At 36.6% G+C, this 26,450-nt stretch overlaps 1 protein-coding gene across 1 annotated transcript in view; it reads right to left on the bottom strand.

Annotated features, from left to right (window-relative positions):
• IPO11 (importin 11) overlaps positions 1 to 25,733 on the bottom strand; it is an 85,613-nt gene extending 59,880 nt beyond the window's left edge. The window contains 11 exon segments of the mRNA XM_009895503.1: positions 1 to 2; positions 5 to 55; positions 1,509 to 1,701; positions 3,096 to 3,166; positions 4,591 to 4,639; positions 5,420 to 5,478; positions 6,420 to 6,552; positions 10,644 to 10,847; positions 14,196 to 14,268; positions 22,169 to 22,269; positions 25,596 to 25,733. The exon segment at positions 1 to 2 is cut by the window's left edge and continues 94 nt beyond it. Coding sequence (XP_009893805.1) covers positions 1 to 2; positions 5 to 55; positions 1,509 to 1,701; positions 3,096 to 3,166; positions 4,591 to 4,639; positions 5,420 to 5,478; positions 6,420 to 6,552; positions 10,644 to 10,847; positions 14,196 to 14,268; positions 22,169 to 22,269; positions 25,596 to 25,733 — 1,074 coding nt within the window.
• Positions 25,734 to 26,450: the final 717 nt, after the last annotated feature.

Raw genomic sequence — 26,450 nt, 5'->3', positions numbered from 1 at the left:
TATGTGAAAAACGCTGTCTTTATCTTATGTGCTTCAAGAGTTTCAGGACTGCTGTCTGAAATAAAACATAGAAAATTCCAAATTACAATTAAGTGGCTCAGTGATCAAACAGTAGTCTTGTAAAATTAGAAAAAAATCAATAGATAAGAAATTCTCATCCTCAAAGAATAGATTTTCATGTCAGACTTTCAGGTGGTACTTTTTTAAAGTTAAACTCCCAAATCCATTTACTCTAAAGAGAGTTCTCTTACAGCACAATTAGACTGAAGGGTTGTTAGGGCTTCACAAAGTATTTATAATTCTTTTCAGCTACTATGTAGATGAAAAGAAAAACTGTTTACCTGCTGCTTTTGGTATTGTTTTGGTTTTTTTTTTTCCATTTAGCATTACTGAATGTAAAAACACAGAGAACTCAAAGATTAATTCATACCTATTCAGAAAGCTTATCCAAATACAATCTTAAAAATTACTTGTTTTTTTTTTAGGAGTTAATATTGGTTAAAGAAAGCATCAATAAATCCAAATGTTGTATGCTATGCAACACTAACACTATACGTCAGTCAGAAATTAAGAAAAATAAATTATCTTTAAATATTTTTTTTTAACCACCCAGTTCTCAAAAAGCCAAGGGCTATAGATTTTATCAGAACGTGCTATATTCTTCTTGTCTCACGTGGCCACATTGCTATTTCAAAAACTCAAACACAACTACGAACTTTTACAAGTAGAAATTTCTGTTAATAATCAGTGCATTCAGGACATTTTAATGGTATTATAAAATTATGAAATAACACTGAAATACATCAATATTTTGAAGAATGTTAAAGGCTGGGTTTGTGAAATCTTTCTGACACGCACAAGTATTTTCGTGATTTTTTTTCCCAAATTTAGAAAGAGAATGCTTATTACTATATAGTCATTGTCAAATGTCAAACTAATTTGCAAGATTGTTTTTTTCTTTAATATAGATCAATTCTACTTTTCATTATCCAAGCATAAAGCATTGTATGAAGATTCTGAATGAAACACAGTCCTACAAAGCAGAATATATAAATTGTTTTTTATTCAACTGCACATCAAATTCACTATGTTTCTGTATCTCAGACTACTGATATTACTTAATTACGGCAAATACCCCATTTCATCAAAAATTTCTCAAGGGAAAGATGCATCAAACCATTTGATAAAAATAAACCAAATTCCATACCGCAATACTTTTTAAAATTAGTTCAATGAAAACTAAAACAATCCACAAAGAAAAGATATTCTTGCTCCGTCTGTAGTTAAAATTACTTAAGCAAGTCAATGTCTATATATATTAATACTTTAACCATCAAAATAAGAATTGTCAATATAGAGACAGAAGCATAAATGACTAACTAGTAAAATGACTAACTAGTAAAACATCAAATGCTTCAAAAGAATGTCTTAAAGGAGTTCTACTGTTGGGAAAAACTAGCAAAATGTTTCTCAAGATATAAAAAAATGTTAGTAAATAGCAGCCGTACCTTCAATATTTTTGGATGGCTTGTAAGCATAGTTTTTTACAATCATCTTAATGAGATTCATGCACTGTACAATAAACCGCTCAAATACAATTCCTTCACCAGCATCCGTGAAAACATAGCTTACAGCAAACTCCAATGACCTCTGAATCAAAGAGGTGAATGAAAAAGGATGTTGATCCAGGAAGTCCAAAAGCTAAGAAATAAGAAAGTAGAAGAAGAAGAAAGAGAAATCAAATGACTTTTTGTGCAAGTCTTATTAAATGCTTTCACAAACTATTTATTAAAAACAAGTGCCAATTTATTTAATATTATAGAAAAGAAAACTGAACACAGACAGGAAATTAGGAAGAGATCAGTATTCATGGTTAACGAGACACTATTTTGCCCTGAAATTCTTGATTCATGTTCAAAATTACGTGTTTTTTTTTTAAAGGAACAATATCCATTTTCAACTAGACAGCTTGCTAGCAACACAGTATATAAAATGTATCAGCCACACTTAAAAACCTGAACATTGCAGCACATAATTCATCCCTACTAGAATTATTGTAAGTAAAAGAGGCATGAGGGAAATATCTTCGTATTCCTTTTTCTCTGTCCACTGCAGTGCAAGCACTTGCTTCTTCAGCTTAGCTTTTCCAACCAATGGTCTAGACTGTACTGGTCAATTCCTTTAATCTCCTCTCCTCCTGCAAAAATGCCTAAGCCCACATTCTTGCATATGAAATTCTACATGTGGTAGATTACCTATTAATAAAGTGTATTGTCTCTGCAGGTCTATGAAAAAAGATGCACATGCCTCACATACTTTGCTTGTTAGTTCAAAGTACGAAGTGCTATAACAAAGACTAAAAATTTTGGGTCAGAGCACCTTCAGTTCAATTTTGGTGAAGCCGACAAGTGCCTCCCACTTCTGATAATTAGGGTGAATATTTAAATAAGATCCATGGCCCCAAAATAGAATCTGAAAACAATAGGAATTCTGTAGGTTTTGTATCTTTTAAAAACAGAGCAGGTGACAATGTTAAAATTACTTTCTGATAATATATGCAATTAATGGTTGCATAGAATTAGCTGACAATTCCAATTATATTATATAACACTAAAGTCACAGAGGGTAAGAGAGGTTTTTGTTAATTTTCTTTCAATAAACTACAAGTGGCCAGTTATTCAATAGAACTAACAGGGCCTTAGAAATAGCAATCTAACTACTTAGAAAAGACAGAATGAAAAGTTTATCTCTTCTTTATTCATCAGTGCTGATACCAACATTTTAGCAAAACTTAGAGAATTCTTCTTTGAGTAAAATCCCAGCTAAATAATTTATGTCTGGAATGCCTTTGATTTGTTTGATCTATGGAAATGTATTCTTTTCTCCTGTAATGTATGTTAGCATAAGCAAACAGACACCCTTTTTAAAAAAAAATTCAAAAATATATTTCATAACAAAGAATTTCTAAGTTGCAGTACCTTCCCTTTCTTCAAAAGACCTGAAACCTATTTGCTTTAAGGCACATACATATCAGAACAGGGACTGCTCTGCCACAATGGTAAACTATTCAGTAACTGAATGAAGAATATACTTACCACTTTAGTGAACAGAATTATAGTTTTTTCCAGACGATCTCTGCATATATTTTCTGCTCTTATACTTCTACCTGGTAAATCAGATATTTAACAACTATCAGTTTTTCAGACTATCCTTTCCGGATAACTAAGTTTTAAAAAATTAAAATGGGAGAACAACTTGTTTTATCTGTAGTTCAGGGATTATGTGCTTTTTTAGAAACTCCACCTTAAAAATAATTGATTATGGACACTGGGAGAACATTCTGAATTTACATAAAACAGAAAGCTTTTATAAAAAGAGAGAAAAACAAAAAGAGCCATAATGAAGGCATGCAGGCAAAACCCATGATATAATAAATGTTAACAATAATCTTGTAAGGTAGTCGTACCTGATTTTACAAAACTTATTGATTAGAAAAGTGGAAATGAGAAGCTTCAGCTCAGTTCTTATCTTATGACATTCAAACCCCACAGTCCTAATGTTCTAGGGGACTATGATAACCACCAAGCTTCACGATGGGATGGCCTTAAAAGCAGTCTATCAAAGCTAGGCAACCATCTTGACAAAAAACAAAGGGCCAGCAAGAGCATGACTACAGTACAGTAGAAGGGGCAAACAGTTGCATGCAAAGAAGTCTGCATTTTAGAAGAGCAAAAAAGGTATTTTATTTTGGCACCGAACACAGTGGCAGTTTCCATCTTTTCTACAAACGAGGCTCAGAGCCCAAATCAGTCCTTCTCACCTAATTACAGGCTCCTGAGCCAAATACCTTCACTTATATCAAAAAATTCTTTCTACTCAGTTTAGACATCTATTCTCCAAAAGAGTGTTGTTGAATCCTAAAAGAATGACCTGACAGGTTTCTAACGAATCAATGGCTTGCACCAGGTCTACTACATGTATACACACAAGAAAAGAGAAGCAAGTTCAGCTAGCACTGAGCAACACTTGCCAAACATCTCCGTTTTGTTTGCTTCAGGTAACTTCCCTGCAAAAGCAGCAACAACTGCCATTTACGCTTATATTTCTGTTGACTGCATTAACCTGTGGTTGCCTGCCTCAGACTACTGCTCTTCCAGTTATAAAGTACATGCAGCTGAATGTGGTCTTTATTTCCCATTTGACACTTACCAAAATATATGGCAAACTCCAGGAAAAAGAAAAAGCGTAACTCTCCCAAAGAAGAAAACTCAAGATGATCTGAGTTTCAGTAGCATCTGCTTATTTTAATACAGATACTTTGTCAATCCATGGCTTAATTATTTTTTTTTTTTTCCATTGGCATTATCACACCAAGTATAATTTTGGTGGGATTTTAGTCTGTTCATATAGAAGCACATTTTTAATGAAGTCTTTTCTGACTATTTCAGCAGCATTTAAAATAATAGTTTTGCACTTACACAAAATACCTTGCACTTAAATGATTACTGATGATGCATTAAACTGTATTATGTTTTCATCCAGCTTCTAACATTTAACAACCAATACAAGGAAAAACTTCCAGATACTTACTACACTCCAGAAACTGTTTTAGCCGTTCAAACACTGCATGTAGAAAACTCTGAAAGATAAAAAAGCATATGTGTTTTTTAAAGATGAAGCTTATTTTGCACTGCATTATGAGAAGAAAGTTGAGTCAAACGGAAGTCAGTTCAGATGCGTTACTAGCTCACACATCACCTTATCACTTTTAACTGAACTAATTGATTACCTTGGACAAAAAATTTCCTCATAAAACAAATGATTATCTAGCTAACAGACTGCATAGATTATGCAAAATGACCTTATTAGTACCACACAAACAGCGTAGCCTCTCTAATAGAGGTAGATATAGGTAAATATAGACATATGCTTTACAATCTGCTTATCCAGTTCTTTCCTGTTCTCAACCTCCTAGTTTAGGATGTAGGTCGTAGGTACCCAATTCCTCCAAAGCAGAGTGTCCGGGCTTAAGCAACATGCTTGGGTTTTTTCTTCTTTCTACGCGCCACCCTCCCCCTACCAAGATGTGCTGCACACCACAGGCTTTCATCTCAATCAGACAAATTCTATCAATAGAATTTGATAGGACAAATATGCCGTTACATGCATCATTAAGTGAAAACACCCTACCTTTCCTTTTTTTAAACTTCATGCCATTGGTATCACAGAGTTTAGGATCCATCTAGGATCTGATAGTTCTTAACTGACAGGAGGACAACTTGAGTGTGTTGCTTGATCTTCCTTTACATAACACAAATGTGTGCCTTTGAACGATTTTTAAACATAGATCTAACAACACCTGAAACCATCACAAAAGTTTTCTAATCTAGAACTAGAAAAACAGATACATGTCACTTACCATCACCTCTACACTCCAGTGAGGTTCTACAAACCCATGGACTGTCAGTTTACGAAGCACTAGGGACAAAAAAAAGTTACTTGTGTAGATATTTCTTAGCCCTTGTTTCAACAGATTTCAGAACGCGATTACAGTTAGAGTTGCTGTTCCATTCTTCCAATTCTCCATATTAAAGAACACATTTAATTTTGGGCCTTTGGATGACTCAACCATACCTCACATGAATCTAATCTTGTTGAAATTACTTTAAAATTACATTGTGCGTAAGATAATGAAGAGAACTCTAAGAATTACTGAATCAACAATTCTGCAAAAGCTGTGAAGTATTCAACCTCTGAAAGGTTCTACAGCAGGAAAAGGGCCAAGTACAGTCAACTAGGGCCCTTAAGCCACCTCATGAGTTTTCTCAGGTTTGTCACGGCCATTAACCCAGAGAAGCTGCATGCTGCACCTGAAACAATTCAAGACTGGTATCATCTACATTGCAAGCACCAGACACAAACATCTCAATTCTTCAAAGCAGCAAAGTACAGTAAATATATGTAATCATCCCACCGATAAGTACTTGAGTATCAACCTAAAATCTAAACTGACTGCTAAGGCTATCTCTTCACTGAACACAAGGTGAACTTGATGCAACAAAACTCATAGCTCAGCTTCCTCAGTTAAGTGCCTAAAGACACAGATGCGAGCCTAAATTACAACTCACGTAAAAGTATTCTGTTTTGTCTTCCACTTTCCCACCTCCTAGACTCTGACTTCTTACAATATGCATATCAGAATGGTACATACTAAGAAAGAAGAGTACCTTTTCCCCCTTCTGCTTGAACAATCCTCCTTCTGCCTTGCTAAAGGTACAGGTAAAATAAACCAAGATTACTGTTTTTCCCAATGGGCACGGCTTACTTAGAGAATGCTAGCTCTTTACCGAAGAAGTCAATCATTCATTGTGAAGAAACTTATTTGATTCCTTATACTTATTATCATTCTGTATTATTACCTTTCAATGACAACAAGGTTCTTTCTAGTGAATTTGCGGCTGCAGCTTCATCCCCTGTACAAACTTGCTGTAGGAACGTATCAGTATGATGATTCCACAAGGAACATGCAAAGCTATAAATACCTGATGCAAGCTGCAAAAGGAAGAAAGACCAACAACAGATTTGATTTCCTGAATTTGGCTGTAACATAATAAATTCCTAAATTTTAAAGGCCAGTTTAGAGCATGAAAATTATTTCATCCATTTTCTTGTATACCATGGGCCACAGAGTTTCACTTGCTTTGTTGTTGTACTGAGTTGTACGGATCCAAACATGTTTTTCAGAAAAATATCTTGACTTAATTTGTGGATGTTATGATAGACTCGCCTGCTTCCTTGACTACTTTGTCTATGACTCTACTACTTTAAAGATAGCTATATAGGCCTTCTTTCTTGTCCGATTTTCATGAAATAAAACCACAGGTCTATAATACAGTATGAGGCTTCCAAAAAACTTTCAGCTCTCTTCATCACTTCCTCTCCCACAAGACTTTAGCTGTTCATCTTACAGCATAGTTAATATCTGAATCAGCTTACTGAGGGACACATTTAGCAGTTACTTGTCTATCTCTAATAAAAATAGTATTGAACAATGCCTACACAATGTCTTTTTTTTTTTTGACAGCTGCAAACCCTGATGTTTTGTCTCAAATTATTTAAAATGTAGAATGACAAATAGTTTCTAATCAGCTAGCACTGAACAAATCTCAGACATAATTGACATTACAATCTCTACATGCTTACCTGGGAAAGATATCTGAAGTATAAACAGAAGGTAAAAAATTTCTCATTCCATTATGGTAGCACTTGACAGCTTCATAGTTAAGGAAGAAACTGTGCTTAGTCTGCTACACATTGTATCAATGAAATCAAAAGCACATATGACCTGTTTATTTGGTTCCTTTGACTGACTAAAGGTGAGACAGTAGAAACACTTGATAATTATTCAATGATGTGTTTGTGGAATTGCAAAAACACATCACTGCATATTATCAATAGTTTCAACCTACTCATGTTTTGGAGGTCAACTTTGGATATTGGGTGGGTGTCACTTAAGTAGAATATACCATACTAACTGCAATGGAGAGCAGTAACAAAAAAAAAAAAAACAAGAAAACAAAAAACCCAACTCAAAGCAGTAACAATAGTCCTAATAATAGAATATACTCCAGATAAACCCATTTGTCATCAGATCAGTGTACCTTAATACTAAAAAAACATTTAAAACAATAAACGCTTTATTAAAAATTGGAGCGACAGAACCACAAATACACACTACCCATTAGGAGGCCCCACCACATTTTTACATTTGAGGTCGTTCAACTAGCAATTAAAATTTCTATTACTGCAGGACCTAAAGACCTAGTCAAGGGGCTAGGCTGCCTTAAATTCCTCTACTCTGTAAAACAGGCAAAGTGTGATGGTGGTGGTAAAAAGATACCCAAGCTAAACAATAAATATGAAATAGCTTCATAAATGAAAACTGTTTCTGATGAACAACAACAGTAAAAGCAAAGATGGCAGACCTGTTCAATGCTGGATTTCACAGGCTGCCAATGATCATGAGGATTACTAGTCAAAATTTCTATTTATGACCGTATTTCAAAGATTCAGCGATCTCTAAAGCAGCAACAGGAAGACTCAAAAGCTTAATGTCAAATAAATTAGGGGAAAAAACTGTAACAGCTATTTTTGTTTATTTGTAGTAAATTCATGGTATCACTTCTCCAATGTGCTATTATTTTAAAAAATCCAAATACTACAGGTTTTAACACATACAATCTATTTCTTCCTAAAATAGTAGCTCACTTTTATTAGATAGAAAAATAAAACTCACTGGTTCTACCTCCAAGACAGACCATCCTCATTTAATAGACTAAGCCCAGAAGAAAGTATATAATTATAAACATATCACCAATGGTATATAACCAGATATTACATTTTTCTATTTATAATAAAGCTGTCAATTCTACCTTGAAGATTGTTAATGTAATTACAATCATAACTGTGCTATTCACCAGAAAGATGAAGTTATTAATAAGCTGCATTTACAAGTTAGTGTATCACACGCTGTAAATTTTTTCCTTTTTAAACTCAGGCAACAGAGTTCAGTAAGGGATGCCTCATCTGTAAGCATGACCTTGTAATCTTCAAGAACCATATTATATGAAAAATTTATCAAGTGTTTCCAAAGCTGTACTAAAAAAGAATGTTGAAACTGTAACTACTTATTTGAAAGTATCATGATAGTTTGCAACCTCTTAATTTAGTTTTTAGAACTTCTAACTTCAAAAGGCTACATTCCACAAGAAAGGTTTTTTGACTGTCCAAGCGAAGTCACATACCACCCAATAGATGGGAAATCCCTTTCCCAGTAGAAGCAAGCAGCAGACTTCAAAGTTGCTCAATTTTGCTATTATTTAAAAAAGAAAGAATCCTTAAATGTGAACCTTATAGTGCCAGATCCTCAGAAAATTTCCTTTTCCCACCTAAAGTTCAAAAAGGACAAAATGAAATTTTTCATTCATGTCAAATCGGATGATAGAGGAACTTTGGATACTGAACACATCCACAAGTTAAAAACCACATTTAAGCATAAAAAAACTGCTTAAAGAGTATGCTTATTTTTTAAAATGAAATTTCAATTATGCTTTTGACAAGAACTGCCTCAGAAATCTAAAAAGAATTGTTATAAGCCTTTTCTTCACATGTCCGAAGTTGTCTCACTTTATGAATTAAAGACTATACAAAGAAAATACCATGCTGGAAAATGGCATTCCATAAGGAAAAAGGTTCATACAAATTTCATGAGTTTCTTGGAAACACAAAAATGACTGAAGTTAACTGAGCTCTTTGGTGGAAATACAGCAAGGGCAATGTTGGACATGACAACTTTAACAACAAATGCTGGATCTTACGACCTATAAATTCCTTTCTGTCCCTCTATTGAGATGGTATGGATTCAGCTATTTTATGAACGTGGAGCTTGGGGATTGAGTTTTGATCTTTTTGCTATATGCTTGAGCACTAACTGTATTTTCAGGTGCATAACCTGGCAGTAAAAGCAACACCTTGATTTAGGAGAGCTCTAGAACAGAAGTCATTATCTTGCTTGCTTTATTGCTTTGCAATTAATACCTGTGAATATAGCAAAACCTGTATTGTTCAATTATCGAGATCACATATAATGGGCTAATAAATTTCAAAATATAAAGAAGTATTTCCTATACAGAGATTATATTCATCCATATCTATACATGGCAGAGAGAGAAAACACTGTTGCTCTACACACACATCTCATAGCAACACATCATCATTTCAGTCCTGCCCTATTACAAGAGCCAGCAGTCAGTTCCTCAAACTTCTGACGAATAACATTTCACCTTAATGATTATACTGCCAGAATTTTTTTTATACATAGATAAACAGGTAAACCTTCAGAAAGAGTCTTCATTATCTGCACTACAATATTTTTGTTTAAAATGGAAGAATAAAATAAAATTTTACGTAACAAATGTAACATGTTTGTAAAAGATGTTTAACTCACTAAATTCAGTTAACTGTACTACATCATTGCGTAACTAAATGGGATTGGAGATGCAACAGCTGTGTTCTAATCAGTGGATTCTTACAACAGAGAATGTAAGCTGCATGAGAAAAGATTTGGCATCGGCATTCATATCTTGCCTTTTAATTAACCTGGAGAAAGAAGTTGATATGCAAAAACCCCTATCAAACACATTCCCACTGACGATAAAAGCCAAAAATGCTGTGGTACAGAAGCCTAAAACCCAGTATTTTTTGAAGACTATATTGACTTGTGAATCCAGAACACACTTTCAAAACCACTGCAAAGTCATACAAAATAAGGTCTGCTGTACAGCATGATAACATAAGGCTGATATGCAAATATTGTTCTGCAAATGAAGCTCTGCTTCAAGTTATTATAATAACACTCAAGCTGCATGCAAAATTAATAACAACCTTAAAAACATTTCACATAGAAACTGACTTCCAGTTACTTCATATTGTACATATACCCGAAGCAAGTCTACTCCTGTTTCAAAGGCAGACATTAAAGTCAACATATCTGCCATTAGCGTACGGCCAGATAACCACGGGAAGTGGCAAGCACACGAAGTATGTGGTTTGCAAGCTGCACAGTATTGCATCGCATTACTTACGTCATAAAAAAGTTTCCTATCTGCAGCAAGCCGTTTGGATGCCAGGGTCTTTGTAACATGATAAAAGGTAAGTAGTGCTCTGTGTTGTCGAAGATCATCCTGGACTTTCACAGATTCTAGCAGAGTGGGTATAAGTTCTGGCCATTGCCTTGGGCAGTCCACCCTGGCAACTTTTGCAATCAGTACAGAGATCTGAGTTGCTATCTGCAAAAAAGCAAAACGAAACAGAAAGTCAGATCATTTAGGAAATGTACAATGCAGCAATTAACAGCTAAACAAAACCTGAACAAACAAAAAAACCCAAACTAGTGTGAATTACTACAATTGTGTGTTTTTTCTCAAACTACTTAAACTTTGCTGAATGCAAATAAGTGTGGAGAAAAAAAGGGTTTCCATTTTATGTTTATAGTAAATATTTACATAAATTGCTAAGCTGGCTACCTTGTTTAAATTTTATATAAAGACCACTAAATTGATTTGTTCCAGAAACCACATAAATGAAGAAATAGGTTATTTGGGAACCACTTTTTACTTAGTGATGTTTTCTATTGCTTTCTAGAAACAATCGTAGACTGTTGAATACATATGACCCTTCTTTCTGCTACACCCGAGTTTTAGGTTTTAGACAGAGATGCTCTCTCCCTGCAGGCACAGATGCCTGTGAGCCGCGGTCCTGTTCCAGTGGCTGAAGCGAGACTCGCACTTGCTCCAGATCCTCACACCACAGGCCAGGGGCACCACTGTCTGACTTGGGCTGCTGGCACAAAACCCCACTCACACCAGTCTTGCCAGCAGCTGGCACCTAGTCCTTGCAGCAAGCGCACACAATGAACAGAGTGAGAGTACGCAGGAAGATAGTCAGGGGATTAAATCAGAAGGCAGGACAGACAGTGGTGATTAGGTGCAGGGTTTATTCAGACGCCGGTACTGACCAGCCATGGCTTAGCACATGACTGTCCCTTTTTATACTGTCTATTCCCCACCTTGCTGCTCCACTACTCCCTTCCCCTAAGCATTCCTTCATAAATTTTGTATAGTCTCTCATAACCCCACCACCAATAGCCAAAAACTTCATGTTCTTGTTTCCCCATTCTTATCCCACTCGCACTGAAAAGATCCTTGGTTGGACAACCTTAATGAGGCAGATGCTCTCACCTTCAACGTACCCTTACAACTACCAACCAACTACCATTTCCAGCCTAGGGAAGAAGTCACTTTCTTATGCTATCAAAAGCAATGCAAGCAACTTATATGCATAAGAGGGAAGAGACATGCCCTCCTTTACTGCTTCCTTAGCTATTTCAGCAGATGCCTGACCACCCCACAAAGCTTCCTACAATACTTATTCTTACCCACTTGTTGAGCAAGAATCAATTGCTTCAGAAAACCAACATCAAGGTTTGCAAGGAAGAGCTGGGAGTCTTACTTATTTTTGGATCAAGTGATGTTGATAGGCAGGAGTGAGCAAATAAACTCTTCTCCATACGTGATACAAGAAGCAACCTCTCCACATGCTAACAGTACTTTTTCCTTGTGGACTGGCTTTTTAAGTGAAAAAAAAAAAAAAAATCTACTGTCATACATTTCAAGAAGTATTTTGTTCCTCTGTTCCCTCCATATGGTAAATTTCTTCAGAGGGCACGTAAATTATGCTCCAAACATATGGTATGTTCTGTTTCTCTTTTCCCCCTCCCCTGGAAGTCAGCTTGTATCATCACATCTCAATACTACATCTAATTCTTAAATTTTTTGATTGCTTTTTTTTTTTTCTTTTTCTTTTTATACATACAAGGGTCATAGTTTTTCTGCCTTCAATGATCCCAAAAGCACAAGCAGATAGCAATTATGTTATGAAGTATTTGTGACTGGAAAAGAGCACTCATCAGGAACACAACATATCAAAATTCAGGCACATCAAGCAGACTGGGGACTAAATGAAAAGTGCCTCTGAAAGGAAACCTCAAGACAGCCACAACACGTATCGGTGAACAGGGGAGAAAGGCAGATGGACTCTGAACATATTTAAATATCACAACAATTGTTTGGGCAATCATTTAGGAGCAGGCTGCTGGCGTAAAATAAAACAAAATCCTCCACATCTTAAAAGACTACATCCCAAAAGCATCATAAGGACACACAAATAATTACATAAAGCCACTAGTCTTTAAGATGTCAGTTAAAGAGGTTCCAACCTCAGTCTGCAACTATGGTCTCAGCAGTTCAGAATGGTTCATCAGCAGTGGAATTTGTAACTATAAATTATACTATTGTTTTAGCATGCTAACTAATTAAATACTAATGGAGGCATGGAAAAATTATTGATAAAAAGTTTGAATTCTTCTACATACAATCCAGTTAACATTAGGTTTTTAAGAAATTTAAATACCATGCAACCACTTCAAAGTGAAATATTTGATAAATTTTATACTACCTAATAGTAGAAAAAAGGACACACTTCATGGTCCAATAGGATATACTTCATAGTTCTTTTTGGTTGAAATAAAGAAAAAAGTAATATTTGGTCATATTTTTTACATTGAAACTATACCTGCACTATAAATTTAAAGTTATTTTCTATGTCTACCTGCATTTTAAAAAAATGCATTTGAAATAAAAACTTAAAATTCTAGTCAAAATTATCATTGCACAAAGGTCTTCTACAAAGACTAAGTTACTCTGATTTTGATACATTGCTTTAATCCTCCAAATAACATTAACCTCATTAAGGAATCCTGAAAAGTTGAAATTGAATTGTCTGCAGAATGGAAGTTTGTTTGCTGTACCTTTTCTTTCTAAGCTTTACCTTTTGCAAATCATGTCTATATTTTCTTGAAGTGCTTTAAGACCCAGTTTAAAATATTAGCAAATACTTCCTTGCAGAATGTCATACTTATATGAGCAAGAATAAGCTAGCAGAAGGAAGACTGATTCATCTAGCGTATGCATATTCTGAGCCCCTAACATTAGCTCTGTACTCAATTTAACAATAAAGCCTTATTCTAATCAAAATAGTAGCTTAAAATTAGTCACTTTATGTAAGGCAAGACACATCATACTGAAGCTTTATTATGTCTATATAAATTCATTAATGCTGTGATTAGATCTGTGACAGCAATACTGCTTAGGCGGGTTATGCAGCAGCATTCTCAACAGCTCATTCCTGATACACCACCACCACACTTCCTTGTGTGGCCATACTGGGAGTCAGATCAGAGAACACATACAGCTGAAAAAAGAAAAATCACGCAGGGAGAGAAGGTTATTTTTGAGCTACATCCATTCCCTGAACCCCTTCACCAAATGTTTGTCGCTTGCTTTTTATACAACATACACTGCCACTGCAACAAAAAAAGCCCCAAAGAGACGAAGTGTTGAATTACGATCTACAGAAAGAGATCTTACTTCAACATAAAGATCTGTCTGAATGGTATCACATAAATTTCAACTTGACAACTTTATTATTATCGTTATTAAACGCTTTGTAAAGAGAGAAACCAAATTATATACCAATACAAGCATTTGCTGGGAGAGTAATAATCGTTCACCACCAACCTGATTCACTGGTTCATTAAAGTTGGTGATAAGTCCAGCACGCAACGTAGTTTTTTCTTCTTCAGAAAGAGCACTGTCAGGATATATTTATTAGAATATTATTTAATTTTTAATAAAAAACACAGCTATTAATTTATTTTAGAATTATTTTCTCACTATTACTAGACACAGAAGTTAAAATGATCATTCCATTAGGACATCAGTGTTTGACTAGATGAAGATTACTTTTATACACAATTTCCTTGAAACTGATGTATTTCAGTTTGATAAACTATCAAGAGAACATCCCTTGTTTTTCCACTATCTCAAAGATACTGAAAAAGAAGCAGTGAAACAGAAATATTTTTTCCACCTTTTAACCTTAGGTTTTGATGTGACCTTTGTAAAGACAAATGGCAAAAGAGAACATTCAGGAGTAAGGTACCCAGATATATTATGAAAATAAGGAAAAACTGTACAAACTATAACTGATTGTTATTAGATAGTTATTACACAGTTAGCACCGTGGCGACTGACTCGAGCATTACTTTGCCCATGTATACTAACTAATGGACAATGACAAAAAGGTGCTCAGTATAAGACAATTATGGTACCAGATGACAGCTGTTTTGCAAAAGCAATAATCCTTTTCTACTACAAATCCTTTCCTACAAGCAAGTCATGTAGCTACACTTAAAAATATGGATCCTTTGAAAACCATACCTTTGAATGAAAAATGTATTGATGTAGTCTTCAAAAATGCAAGGAAAATTAGTAAGAAGGATAAATTCTAAGCCCTAAAGGTTAACTTTCATTCAAGTGAAGCTTTACACTATCTTTATACTTCCTTTTAAGTGACCTCTATTAGCTTAAGACTACAAGTTACAGTACCATATCACTTCAAACTTCGTATGTCCCATGTAGTCAAACTGCTTTTAATATGCTTTGTTCATATTTGTAGATTATACAATCAAGAAAAAAAAAAAGTCAAGTGCCTTTAATGATAGCACCTAGAAAGCTGTGGCTTGTACATAACAAGACTTAAGTTATCATGCAGATATCAAACCAGATGAAACTGTTTTACCCAACTTTGCAACAGTTTACAAGCATGCATGCAATCATCGCATCTCAATGAAGTCTAGTGGCTGGAAATTAAGAAGATTAAACAGACCAACACAAGCACTTTCTGTTGTCTGACATCAGGCACAGCTACTAACCTACTAGTTTTATATAGTGAGACTTAAAATGATGCCTAAAGCTCCCTACAACACAGCTTTTACACTCATCTAGACAAGTACTGAATATTAAACTCAAAATAATAAAAAAAGAGGTAGGATTTACCCTAAGATCAACCATTTACAACATTCTCGTTTTCACTTTTTTCCCTTCTGTATACAACACCAGTACTCACTATTTCCTAAAACAAAAACTTATCATTCTAAGTATAGTACAGAAGGGAGGAAAATTATTGTTTCACTGGTGACTCAGACTAGTGTCTTATTTTCAAAGGTAATTTATAGCACTCAGAAATCACATTTAAATTATTTTTTTAATCAAGACTTAGGCTTTAAGGTATTTTTTTTACATAAAATTAAACTATGCCTAAAAACATTTTGGGTAAAGTTTACAAAGATTTCTGCAATAGTAAAAGTTTTTCCTGCAGGGAACTATTTCAGTTACTAATCTAAAACCACTAGATGACATTTTAAGGAAATAAGTTTCTGTGATTTTTTTTTTTTTAATACAAAACCACAGTATATAATTTCCACATATGCAGGCATACCTAAGCAGTTTCTGAAACTTGCAAGCTACTATTAATTACAATTAAGAAATCTAATCTCATTTAAATGTAGCTTGTACAGCTTGTACACTTTAAGGGATAACAAAAAGCACCAAAAAACCCTGCTTTGTAAAGAAAAAAAAAGTTCCATTATATTATTTCATTTACCATGTTTGTGAGCTCACAAGGCCCCTTGCCTTAATCATTTTTTCATAATTATACTTATATTAATCATTAATCATATGCATATTCCAAGAGCAGCAAGCACCCAATTCATTACTGACTATAAATAAAAATGCTGTAATTAAGCTTTTGCCATTACAAGCAAAACAAAGGAAAGAAAAGAAACAGTCTTGTGAGGACAAACGACTCAAATACAGAAGGTTGTTATAAGCAAAACTGGCAAAGAGCAATAAAAAAAAAAAACCACCAAAGAATAAAATTTAAGAAATCAGTGCAGATGCAAGTGGTACAGTGCCTTATGTGACAGGGAGCTGGAGGATCTCCAAGGGTTCGCCAGGGAGCGATGGTGGCGTCTGGCAATGGGACAGCGACATCTCCTGGAGATGGGATGTCCCGATACAGGGACCACACCTGCAGGAGGCACTGACACCACCACCAGCAGCACCGACTTCATTCACCTTTAATGCCCCACAAGAACAGCCCACAACCCCATGCACAAGGTATAGGCAGGCCAGCAGGTAGGAAGGATGCGCATCATTCAACAGGTTCAGCACTGAATTGCAAAAATTTAAACAAGTTCTTCTAGAGATGGACTTCTAGGTATTTATCTTGCAGTCTCTCACAATTTTCAATTTCAAATTTTCTGATCTTTTTCTGCATTTGTGGTACAGGGAAACACATAAACAAATACTTTAAAAGTTCTTTTGGAGCTTTTTAAAAAAAAAACTCTACTATTTCCTAAACCAGAAATCCAAAACTGAAGAGGTATTTATAGTTATCATGCAAACAAATAAAAGCATGATTTGAGAACTATTATTAAAGATGTCAACATGGTAATCAAATCAGAGAACAAAGTCCACAAGAGACAGGTTTTAACAGTAATTATCTCTAAAATCAAACACATGTTCAAGAAAAGGAGCACTTTATAACAGCTGAATTCAAGAAATTTTCATGTCTGAAGAAATCAGAACCACATGCAAAATCATGACGTGAGACCACCTTTTGAGGAGGCTGAGAACAATTTCAAAAAACAGGCCAAACTGTGCCTGAAAAGAGGCTATGACAACCCTAGGCTCTTCTCCATGGCAATCTGGAAAGCTGCCTGAGAAAGGAGAAGGGAGAAAGTTCACAGGCCCACCTCTAAAGTCACTCTCACTGGAAATGCTGCTTGAAGTCCAAGGCACTTGGAGAATAATTAGCATAAATAGGGTGGACCGTATCAGTGACCATGTGCAAAAAGCAAAATATTTCAGAAGGCTCACTTTTTCCAATTTAAAAAAAAAAAAAAAAAGAGTTAAAGAGTTGTTTGTATTCACTGTTCTGTACCTACATATTTTAGCAGAATGAAATACTCAACTACTGTACTGTCCAAAGAATTCACAATCTCACCATTTTCCTGCTTTGTAGTAGTAGCAGCTGAGAAACCACGAATGCTCAGCAGAAGAAGGGTCAAGCTAGTCCTGCTTGATTCATCTGAAATTAACTTCAGCACACTTGGACAACAGAGGCATTTAACTTACTGGGAAAGTGCTCGGAGACTGAAAGTCCTGCACCAGCACATAAATATTGAAGACAAATTGTTCTAAAAGAAACTATCTCTAGCAGTGACTTACTAAGGAATTAAGTCTATATGAACATATCTGTCTGCAAGAATCCTCCTCCAATCCTCATAAGTCTTCAAACTACCTGGCAAATTTCAACTACATTTGGCCAAGAGCAGAAAGGACAACGGTATGACTTTTCCTCAGATTTTGTGAAAAACCAACAGCTGAGTAAAGCAGATAGACCTGAGTTAGCACCCCACTAAGAAAAACACAAGTTTAAATCAGTCCTTTCCTTCGAAAGGTAGCAGAAATCAGTCACATCCAAATCCAACATCTGCTCTACCAAACACGCTGGGTAGATGAGAACAATCTTTGAGGTACTACCATGGATAGACATGGGACAGCTGCTAATGCGACAGACCAGATGAAAATATAAGAATTTTGTAAGGACAACAAAAATACAGCCTTTATAATGAAACCTTAAAAAAATCATGGTATCCAAAACACAGTTGTTCACAAAACAATCAACTGAGAAATTACATATTAAAAGCGGCATTTCTCAAAATGCCCTCAAGATATTCTGCTAAGAGAAGAGCAACCTAGGTGAGTGCAAAATACTGACAAGATATCACATATGAGAAATTGGAAAAAAAAAATAGGAATGGAAAAAAAAAAAATGGACATAGATTGGAAATTTAATACATATTTACCACAGAGAATCTTTAACAGCAGCCAGCATTTTTTTATATTCACATATACATTGTGTTAAATTTGCAATAGAAAAATTAGAAATAGGGGAAAATTTGACTTGCACGGGAAATTTAATATAGATTTGCCCCATAGAATCTTTAATAATAGCCAATGATTTTTTTTTAATTGCATTAAATTTACAACAGGAAAAGTGCATTGAAAGGCTGCTATTCAATTTTTACCTCAGTTCAAACAGTAAAATTACAGTCAATACTTCTTCAGGAAAGGAACCATGTTTTCTTTTCCACCAGAAGTGCTACTGTATCTATCTAAAAATATTAACAAATTGGAACTATATATTTTTTAATTGCTTCAAAATAATGTTTGCTAAGTACCAGTAATGTAAGCAGCATTACCTCATCACTTAAACCATAAACATTAAGATCTATGCCATCTTCCATGCAAAAGATGGTATTTTCCTCTTGAATAAAAGAAGAATCTGAATGCTTGCAGATGTTTTGCAATTGTATACTAATCCATATATACAAAAACTTTAGTACTTTATGTTATAATAAAGGAGTACTACACTACTTAAAATGTCCTACAGACGCAGAATTTCACTCTTCCTTCTTTTGGTGGATCTTCAGAAAAGCTTACAATGTCAGGCAAAATACGTAACACTATCCCAAATAAATACCACAATGAAAATCGTGCCATACTTTCTGAACTAGCTTAGATTCATGAGCCAAAAAAAATGGACCTGGAATTCCAATTTACACCCTCCACAACCTGACAGTGATGTCCCACCTATTTATACTAGCGGCATTTAAGAGACGGACTGAACACTTCCAGGTCTTTCTTAGTTCCTGAAAATAGTGAAGTAAAATTGAAAACCGTTTTGAAATTATACCCACGTCTCAAAGGACAAAAGAAAAACCTCACACTGAACACTAAGAAGCATATTAGATGCTACAGAGACCCTCCTCTTAGGTAAGTCTGGTGCCTCCCTAGGACCTGCGTTAAGAACATCACTAGGAAACCTCCTAGCCTGGTACGGCCCTCAGACTATTACCCACCACTGCTCTCGTATGTGGGTGGCAATGAAGCCACAACGCATAGTCCAAAGGCAGTCGGAAGAGACTTCAGGGCCTTGGGACGGTTGCTAGGGGAATCTGGAGCACGTGTTATTTTTACCTCTATCCTTCCAGTTGCAGGCATTGATGCTGGAAGAAACAGACACGCACAGTCTATTAATACATGGCTCCATAGCTAGTGTCACCACCACAATTTTGGGTTTTTCAATAATGGGATAGCCTATGTGGCACCACGCCTGCTGGTGTCAGATGGGATAAACCTTTCTTAAAGGGGGAAGAGGGTCTTTGGCTCACAAGCTAGCAGGGCTCATTGACAGAGCTTTAAACAAGACTTGAAAGGGTGGAGTTAAAATCAGCCTTGCCCGTGACAAGCTCTGGAATGACATGCCCAAGTGCTCGAAAGCACCCTCAGGCTGTAGCTCTGGGACATGCTGGGTACACTGCAGCACACTTGAAATCTGAGCCAGGGGCTTCTGAGGCAACAGGAGCCAAATGGGGAACACCAGTGAAATGCCTCTAAGGAACTAAAGGACATTCCTCAAAAAAGGTGACACAGCTAACAGCCCAGCTGACGTGCCTCTACACCAATGCACACAGCATGGGCAACAAACAGGAGGAGTTGAAAGCCACCAAGTTGATAGAACGCTACGACCTAACTGCCATTACTGAAACTTGGTGGGACTAATCGCATGACTAGAGTGCGGTTGTCATGGCTACAGGCTGTTCAGAAGGGACAGGTGAGGAAGGAGGGGCAGAGGGGTTGCCCTCTACATCAAAAAATGTATAGAGTGTGAAGAGCTGTCTCGAAAGAGCGCCACAAGAATGTTGAAAACGTATGGGTAAGAATTAGAGACAGAGGCAACAAAGGGAACCTTCCAGCTGGTATCTGCTACAGGCCCTCCAATCAAGGGGAGCCTATTGACAATGCCTTCTTACTCCGGCTACAGGAGGCATCGTGCTCGCAGGCTCTTGTCCTGCTGGGGGATTCAACCACCCCAACATCTGCTGGGAAAGCAGCACAGTGAACTCTAAGCAATCCAGGAGACTCCTGGAATCCACTGAGGATAACTTTTTAAGCTGGGTAACAGACAGCCCTACCAGAGGGGATGTGATACTGGACCCGACAGTCACCAACACAAGGGAGCTAACTGGTGACATCAAGACTGGAGGCTGCTGGGGCTGCAGTGATCATGCACTGGTGGAGTTCACAACCCTGAGGGCTATGGGTAAAGCAAGGAGTAAAGTCTAGACTTTGAACTTCAGGAAAGCAAACTTCCAGCTGTTCGAAGGAGTTAGTCAATAGGACCCTCTGGGAAACTTCCCTCAGAGACAAGAGAGCAGAAGAGAGCTGGCAGATCTTTAGAGAAGTGGGCCTATGTGAACCTCATTAGGTTCCACAAGGCCAAGTGCAAGGTCCTGCACCTGGGTTGAAGCAACACCCGGTACCAACGCAGGCTGGGGATGAAGGGATTGAGAGCAGCCCTGCTGAGAAGGACTTAGGGGTACTGGTGGATGAAAAGCTGGACATGAGCCGACAATGTGCACACGCAGCCCAGAAAGCGAATTGCATCCTGGGCTGCATCAAAAGAAGTGTGGCCAGTACCTCAATGGGAGGTGATTCTGTCCTTCTACTCCACTCTGGTAAGAACCCCACCTAGAATAGTGTCCAGCTCTGGGGCTCTCAGTATAGGAAAGACATGGACCTGTTGGAGCGGGTCCAGAGAAAGGCCACAAAAATGATCAGAAGGATGGAATACTTCTCCTATGAGGACAGGCTGAAAGAGTTGGGGTTGTTCAGCCTGGAGAAGAGAAGGCCCCAGAGAGATGTTATTGTGGCCTTTCAGTATTTGAAGGGGACTTATAAGAAACGGTGACAAGCTTTTAGTAGGGCCAGTAGTGATAGAACAAGGTGTAACAGTTTTAAACTGAAAGAGGGTAGATTTAGACTAGATATAAGGAATAAGTGTTTTATGATGAGGATGGTGAAACACTGGAACATGTCTCCCAGAGAAGTGGGGGATGTCCCATCCCTGGAGACATTCACGGTCAGGTTGGACAGGGCTGTGAACAACGTGATCTAGTGGAAGATGTCCCTGCCGATTGCAGGGGGGTTGGACTAGATGACCTTTAAAAGTCCCTTCCAACCCAAACTACTCCATCATTCTATGACAAATCAAAATGGTATTGTTTATAACTTTTAAGTAAATAATTTGATGCTCCAGAATATTAGTTGGATTTTTAGCTTCTCTGGAGAATGTTTTGTCATGCATTAGCAGAACCCAAATATCAGAACAACAGAAAATGAAGACCAGAACTTGCTATTATGATAGCTACTTGCTCCTTCTCACGTACATGTTCAATATGAATTATTAATCGGCTTAAATGAAATGTGTCCTTAATAATCTCTCAAGAGACTTCCTACCTTTCACATCTGCCACTTATAAAGCTTATCACATCACTTCAAAATCTGGTTTCTATGAAATAGTCTTCTAACTCAGTTTTTAAAAGTAAAACATGAACAGAGTTGTAAGAAGTAATATGAAAACAGGCTCAACATAACTGAGTCCTAATGTTTAAACATTTTATCAGTTTCACAATAAATTCTGAAATAACTTCTACCAACCAATAAATTTGCTCTTTTCCGGTTTGGCAAGTGTAACAAAACCTACTGAAAAGGTGAAGTGGAAGAAAATCAAAACTTACTGTGGTGCAACTCGTCTCCAGTAGCGATCAATTCCATTTTTGAAGTACAGCACAGCTAACCACCTTACATTCACATCGAGGGTATGATTTGTAAAGATATTCTGTTTAAAAAAAAAGATGAACTTAAAAATTGCTCAATTTGCCATAGAGAAGATAGAAATTTTACTAACACATGCACTGGCATACATATAAATACACACTTCTGTATGTACAGGTGTATATAAACAAGATGCATCAGTCAACATTTGACAGACAAGTGCAACACTGTGTTAAACATTAATTTTTAAAGATTGTAAAAATTCTTATTACTAGCCCTAATATTTGATTTATAAAAATAAACCAAACATATAAGGCAAATGTGTTTCTAATCTTGTCTGGCTGAGCAGGGAATAAAATTATAATAATTACTGGCACCAGTCAGTTACTACACTCCTTAATGACAAAGCTGGATTCTGACTAGAATAAGAAATAATTCTGTATTGTGTAGTGCCACAGACTTCTGAGAACTTTCAGAAGATTTCTTCAGCACCTTGCCATATGCTGAAAACTGTCCTGACTACCAATGTTGACTGCAAAATAGTGACCTGGTAGGACAGCACCTCTCAAACTTGCCTACACTTACTCTAAGAAACTAGTTTCTACACTAAAAAGCCATATATCTATAAACATACATATATCTGTATCTATCTATATAGACTTTTATGTACCTATATGTATATAAAGACAAACACAGAGGGATTTTTTAATGCAGTAACATTGTAAAATTAACCAAGCAGAAAAAGCTAAAATAAAGATAGGGTATTGAATCTTAATACGTGTGCTACTCTGAATGACAGCTCTCCTGTTTTCCACTGCATTACATGATCTTTCTGGAGGGAGTGAGACATTACTCCCTCCTTTAGGGAGCAAATACACGTCAGTTCAGTGGTCTTATTATACTGTGCACTTGTATCAATTGCTTTTAGAAGGCTACTAAGAAAGGACATGAAAAATGCTGGGATTCAGGTCAAGAGCTACTTTTGGGTGCCATGTCTGAAGAACTATAAATAAACCCCTGAAAGAACTCAGCACGACAGACACCTGGGACCTCACCAAGCGTTTTCACTATGAATTCAAAACAACCTTCTCTCAAGCTCTATAATAGTAACAGCTTTCTAGATGTAATGCCCAACAAGAAAAAAGCCCTCAAAAACTCCAATCACTAGAAAGTGAACAGACTTACATGCCAACAAAGGTAACAACTCCAAAAGTAGCAACCTTTTGAAAAACATCAAAAAGGCAGTAGCCCACTGATAAACACCACACAACCCAAAAAGGATCTGTATGTAATATGTCTTCCTTTCCCGAAGCTCAGTTAGGAAGAGGGATTGAATCTCTGAAAGATTTTACCTTTCCCAAGTGCAACTTCAGCATTTCACAATACAAAGAGGAAATTTCAAACACTGCTTTACCCTCATATCTGTGAAAAGCATTGCAAAGCAAATGATACATGGAGAAAAAAAAAACAAACTACGTGTTCTGAAAATCCCATTGAGCCTTCCAATTACCATTCCCCTCCTTGCTAAAAATCTTCATCAGAAGCAAAGCTTCCTCAAATCAACATACAGTAGAACTAGACTGGACCTAGGCAAGAAATGCAAAAAAAGGCCAAGGGATCTACACAAGAATCAGTGAAACCTCTCTATATACTCTCTATCTATACTTGAGATTCCTAAAACAGGCTATTGTAGAAATAACAGGAATGAAGCTAAACAATACCTAAACTGATACAACTGGTAAAGGACCGAGGCTACTTTTCAAAAACAGCCACTCTATCTCTGACTTTTCAGCTCTGTTCTTCAAAAGAGAGTTACGCAACATCTTCAAAAGAGAAGCACAGAAACTAGCATTAATAACTCCACTGGGTACTAAAAATTGTAGATTCAAAGGTGTATGTTTCATCATACATTATAATTTTCTGTATCCTGATCATCCCAGAGGCAAATGTATCTGACAGTAAGTAATTCTATTACTTTCTATATACCACAGAGATTAACTGTCTGACCATCTCTCTATAACCCTCAGAGATTAACTGTCCTACCAACTCTCCATTTATCATCACCTGCTCCCCCCGACCCTTTTCTGCTCCACCAAGTGCCAACTATGTTCTCTCCTAGGCAGTCCTTCTGTCATAATAAAGCTAAACAAAGAAGCACAGATTCTCTACTTCTATTTAGTTTGGAAGATTACTGCTTATATTTCACACTTGAAGAAAGGCTGATGTGTCCCCGAACAGGGCTACTTAACCACATTAGTAGAATTAACAGTATTTGATCCTTTCAAATCCCGCATTTTTAGCCCTTATATTTAAAACTAGCTCACATCAATTTCAATTACACCTGTGCATGCTCAACATGTCTACGACCTGAGCTGCAAGCTCTCACAGCATACATCTAGAAAATAAAGAATGCCCAGTCAGTGGCAATTTCTGCTATTTTCTATCAAGATCTGTTTATCACCACAGAAACACTATAGCAAAGGCAGTGGGTAAAATGCAATTTGACAGCTCTAAAGTCAGGTTTTTTTTCCCCTTTCCCTAAATCCCCTGACTTATCTTCAACTTTCCAATCAAATGAAACAGAGGGTCTACAGAGAACAGAACACGTCATTCCACAACTTCCACAAGTCATTCATCCTATGCACTGAAGATAGATGTTTGTAGGAAAAGCAGTTTATCTGTGTTTTTAAGACTGTTATAATCATAACACATAAGAATCAGAGAATTAGCTTCTGAGTATCTTCTCTGAAACAGTTGGGTCTTCTTCTTTGACTATGTTTTCATCCCCTTGTACCACATTTATGCATTTATTTCATCAATGGTCATAGTACCTTTAGAAGTCTTCACCTTTCCCATTTCAGGAACCTGACTATCAGCCCAGTCAGCTAATCTCCCTGGGATCCTCTCTCCACTGACAAGAAGGAGAGCAATCCCAGCTGGGTCTCAGTGCAATGAAAAGCATGGGGGAGCTTCTATGAAAACAGTCATAATGCATCACCTCCACAATAAAGAAAAGGTGGTCAGTGCCTTGGTATATACAAGCGTCCCTGACTCATGGGGTAGTAAAGGTAATTCCTTTGACAAGGTTCTCCTTGGCCTTCTATTATCTAGAATTCACAACAGGCCAACAACAGGTTTTAGCAGTAGAGCCCATCCTCTCATGCTGCTAGACATTGGATTTCCTCCTTCTTCTGAATGTCTGGGAAAAGAGCCTGCTTTGAGACACCCTGATGACAACGCCTACCACCGCACAGCATAAGGATACTAGTAACTGGATCATGATGACTCAAGGCTTCTCTCAGCCAGAGATCGTGGTTCAACAGTATTCTAGACAGTCACATTCAAAATTACTCAAAGTTTACTAAACAGCACTTTTCCACTGTATCTTACCAACAAGACTGAATAAAAACCTGGCTGTGTCTCCCACTGCTTCAGTTGTTCCTCAGCTGGCTTCAACACTGAAGTATCTTGACTAGTAGCTTGGGTCAAGACTCGCAAAACAATAGTGCTAGCACTATTGAGATCCATGAAAATCTGAGAACATATAAAAAGGAAGAAAAACACCTAAGAAAAAAAAAGACAGCATACATAGACAAGTATTATCTAAACATTTTTCATCAGACTACACTGTGTAAGATTGCATTACACCCATACACAGGCAGTGTCAAGGTACAGTGATTAAACTATTTTGCTTTCAGAAATCTCTCAGCAGAAAAAGCAATCATTAAGTCTATAATTTCAAGCACATTTACTAGGTTTAAGGAATTACAGGAAATATTTTGATTTTAAACCAGTTACCTCTCCTGTGAAGCACAGCAAACTAAGAGCAAAACAGCAACTAGTGATGACTTCAGCTGTAGGCAGAGCAAACCATGGGGTTGTCTGAAAGAAGCAAAGATGCAGAGTATTAACATTTTTGTATTTTCTGCATAGTTTTTCCCCAAAAGAGAAAATGACCCATTTCAGATAGTTAAATTCTACGACTCGAATTGACCTAGACATTTCATATTAAGAGGATGAATTAGTTTCACAATTAAGAGTCCTAAATGAAACTGAATTTTCCTCAGTATATTAGTACTCCTGCATTACCTGTTTAGCATACAAAATGCTAATCAGCTGAACTAAGAATGCCAATTGCCTGATTTCCAATATACATTTGTGTACTCTATAAAGACAAAACAAAACATTGTTCTCCAGATGACACAAAGATTACACTCATACTGACCACAGAAACAGCATTACAAC

This window comes from Charadrius vociferus, unplaced genomic scaffold (assembly GCF_000708025.1).
Source record: "Charadrius vociferus isolate BGI_N301 unplaced genomic scaffold, ASM70802v2 scaffold581, whole genome shotgun sequence".
Lineage (NCBI taxonomy): Eukaryota > Metazoa > Chordata > Aves > Charadriiformes > Charadriidae > Charadrius > Charadrius vociferus.
The sequence above is the reverse complement of the archived record's forward strand: the minus strand, read 5'-3'. Positions and strand labels throughout refer to the sequence as shown.